The 1,565-nt window shown below is 66.8% G+C and overlaps 1 protein-coding gene across 1 annotated transcript; it reads right to left on the reverse strand.

Annotated features, from left to right (window-relative positions):
- Positions 1 to 912: 912 nt before the first annotated feature.
- On the reverse strand, positions 913 to 1,565 carry SMIM12 (small integral membrane protein 12). Its single transcript, XM_027900021.1, has one exon. It carries the CDS (start codon positions 1,551 to 1,553, stop codon positions 1,275 to 1,277), a length of 279 nt encoding a protein of 92 aa, XP_027755822.1. The 5' UTR covers positions 1,554 to 1,565; the 3' UTR covers positions 913 to 1,274.

Raw genomic sequence — 1,565 nt, forward strand, 5'->3', positions numbered from 1 at the left:
CCGAGGGCAGCGATCCAGCCCAGGACAGCAGCTGGGGAGGCAGAGAGAGCCGGGGCAGGGCAGTAAAGCTGTCAGCAGGGCAGGAGCTGGCCCCGAGGCTGCAGGACGGTGTGTGTGAAACGCTGACTGGCTGCTGACTCGGGGCTCTGCTCCGGGCATGGCAGATTTATGGTCCCCGGGAGGGGAAGGCCGGGCTGGGGCAGCACTGGGGCCTTGCTCAGGCACCACGGGAAAAAACAAGCCGGGAGGCAGCGATAACCCCAGTCCTGGCCCCTGCTCAGCACCTCTGGCTGGGCTTTGTCCCTGCTCTGCCAGCAATGCCCGAGGCTGGAGGGGACACCAGCCACCAGTCCTCTCCCTGGCCAGCACCCCAGCAGGATCCCCCCAATCCCCTGGGACCCCACGCAGCACTGACGCAGCCCTTGTCACCGAGATAAGGAGGTGCACGGGAAGCAGATGACACGGCCGGGGGAGCCAGGAGGGAGGCACAGCCGCAGCATGGGCTGGGATTTCGGTGCCTCCCCCTCCTTCCTGCCCACCACCCTGCTGCCAGGCCCCGAGAGCAGTGCCCGCCTGGGGACAGCGATGGCATTTGTCCCACTGCAGGAGTCGCTTCTTGAACACACAGGGACACTCCGTGAGCCAGGGCTGGGGCCGTGCTGATGCAGAAGACACAGAGGCCCGAGGACTGACAGAAGTTTATTGTCACTGCTCCCCACACACTGCCATGATGGAGCAGGGCCAGGACTCCCACCTGCCCCTGTCACCCTTCCTCGCAGGGACGATGCAGAGACGGGTCCTCAGAGATCTCCACCACTGCTCAGGCTCCCGTGGGTGTAACAGGGTAGCATGGGGCCGTGTTGGGGTTCACCAAGAGCCACAGGGGATGTGGAAGCAGGGCAGCAGAGCACCCTCCTGCTGCCGGTGCTCAGCCTGACCCCATCTCACGGCACTCAGGTCCAACCTTCTTCTACGTTCAGGCCAAGGAAGGAGCCAAACCTGAGGAGACACAGGCGGAACCAGGCCGGGAGGGTTCTGTGGTTCAGGGGCCAGGCCGGGCCGGGGGCTGATGAGTTCCAACCACAGCACAGGCTCTCGCAGGGCCCCCTGCCCGCTCTCCCCGGGCTCTGGGGGCTGTTCCTCGGCCACATCCAGGGGGTGGGCAGCCCGGAGGGCCCGCAGGGTGCAGGAGCAGGGCTGATGGCAGCCGTGCAGCGCCAGGGCAGTGCAGGCAGCCGCTCCAGGGCACGGCCTTTGCCCCGGGCAACCCTTTATTAACTCTTTTCGGGGCGGTTCCTGTTGAGCACGGCCCGAGGGGCGAACTCCAGCTTGTCCTTCAGGCTCACCACCTTGGTCAGGTCCTCGCCCGCGATCTCCTGCAGCTTGCGGTCCTCGCGCAGCTCCGAGATGCTCTTCTCGTCCTGGGCCGTGGCCGGGGGGTCCCCGCGCAGGAACCACTCCAGCTGCGAGCCCACCAGCCCCACCACGAAGGCCACCGGGAAGGTGACGTAGGGCGCCTTGGAGCGCACGGCCGCCCACAGCACGGACCACATGGCCGCGGAGAG

Source organism: Empidonax traillii, unplaced genomic scaffold, assembly GCF_003031625.1.
Source record: "Empidonax traillii isolate 1590-97213 ecotype Southwest subspecies unplaced genomic scaffold, ASM303162v1 scaffold700:size438121, whole genome shotgun sequence".
In the NCBI taxonomy this organism is placed as follows: Eukaryota; Metazoa; Chordata; class Aves; order Passeriformes; family Tyrannidae; genus Empidonax; species Empidonax traillii.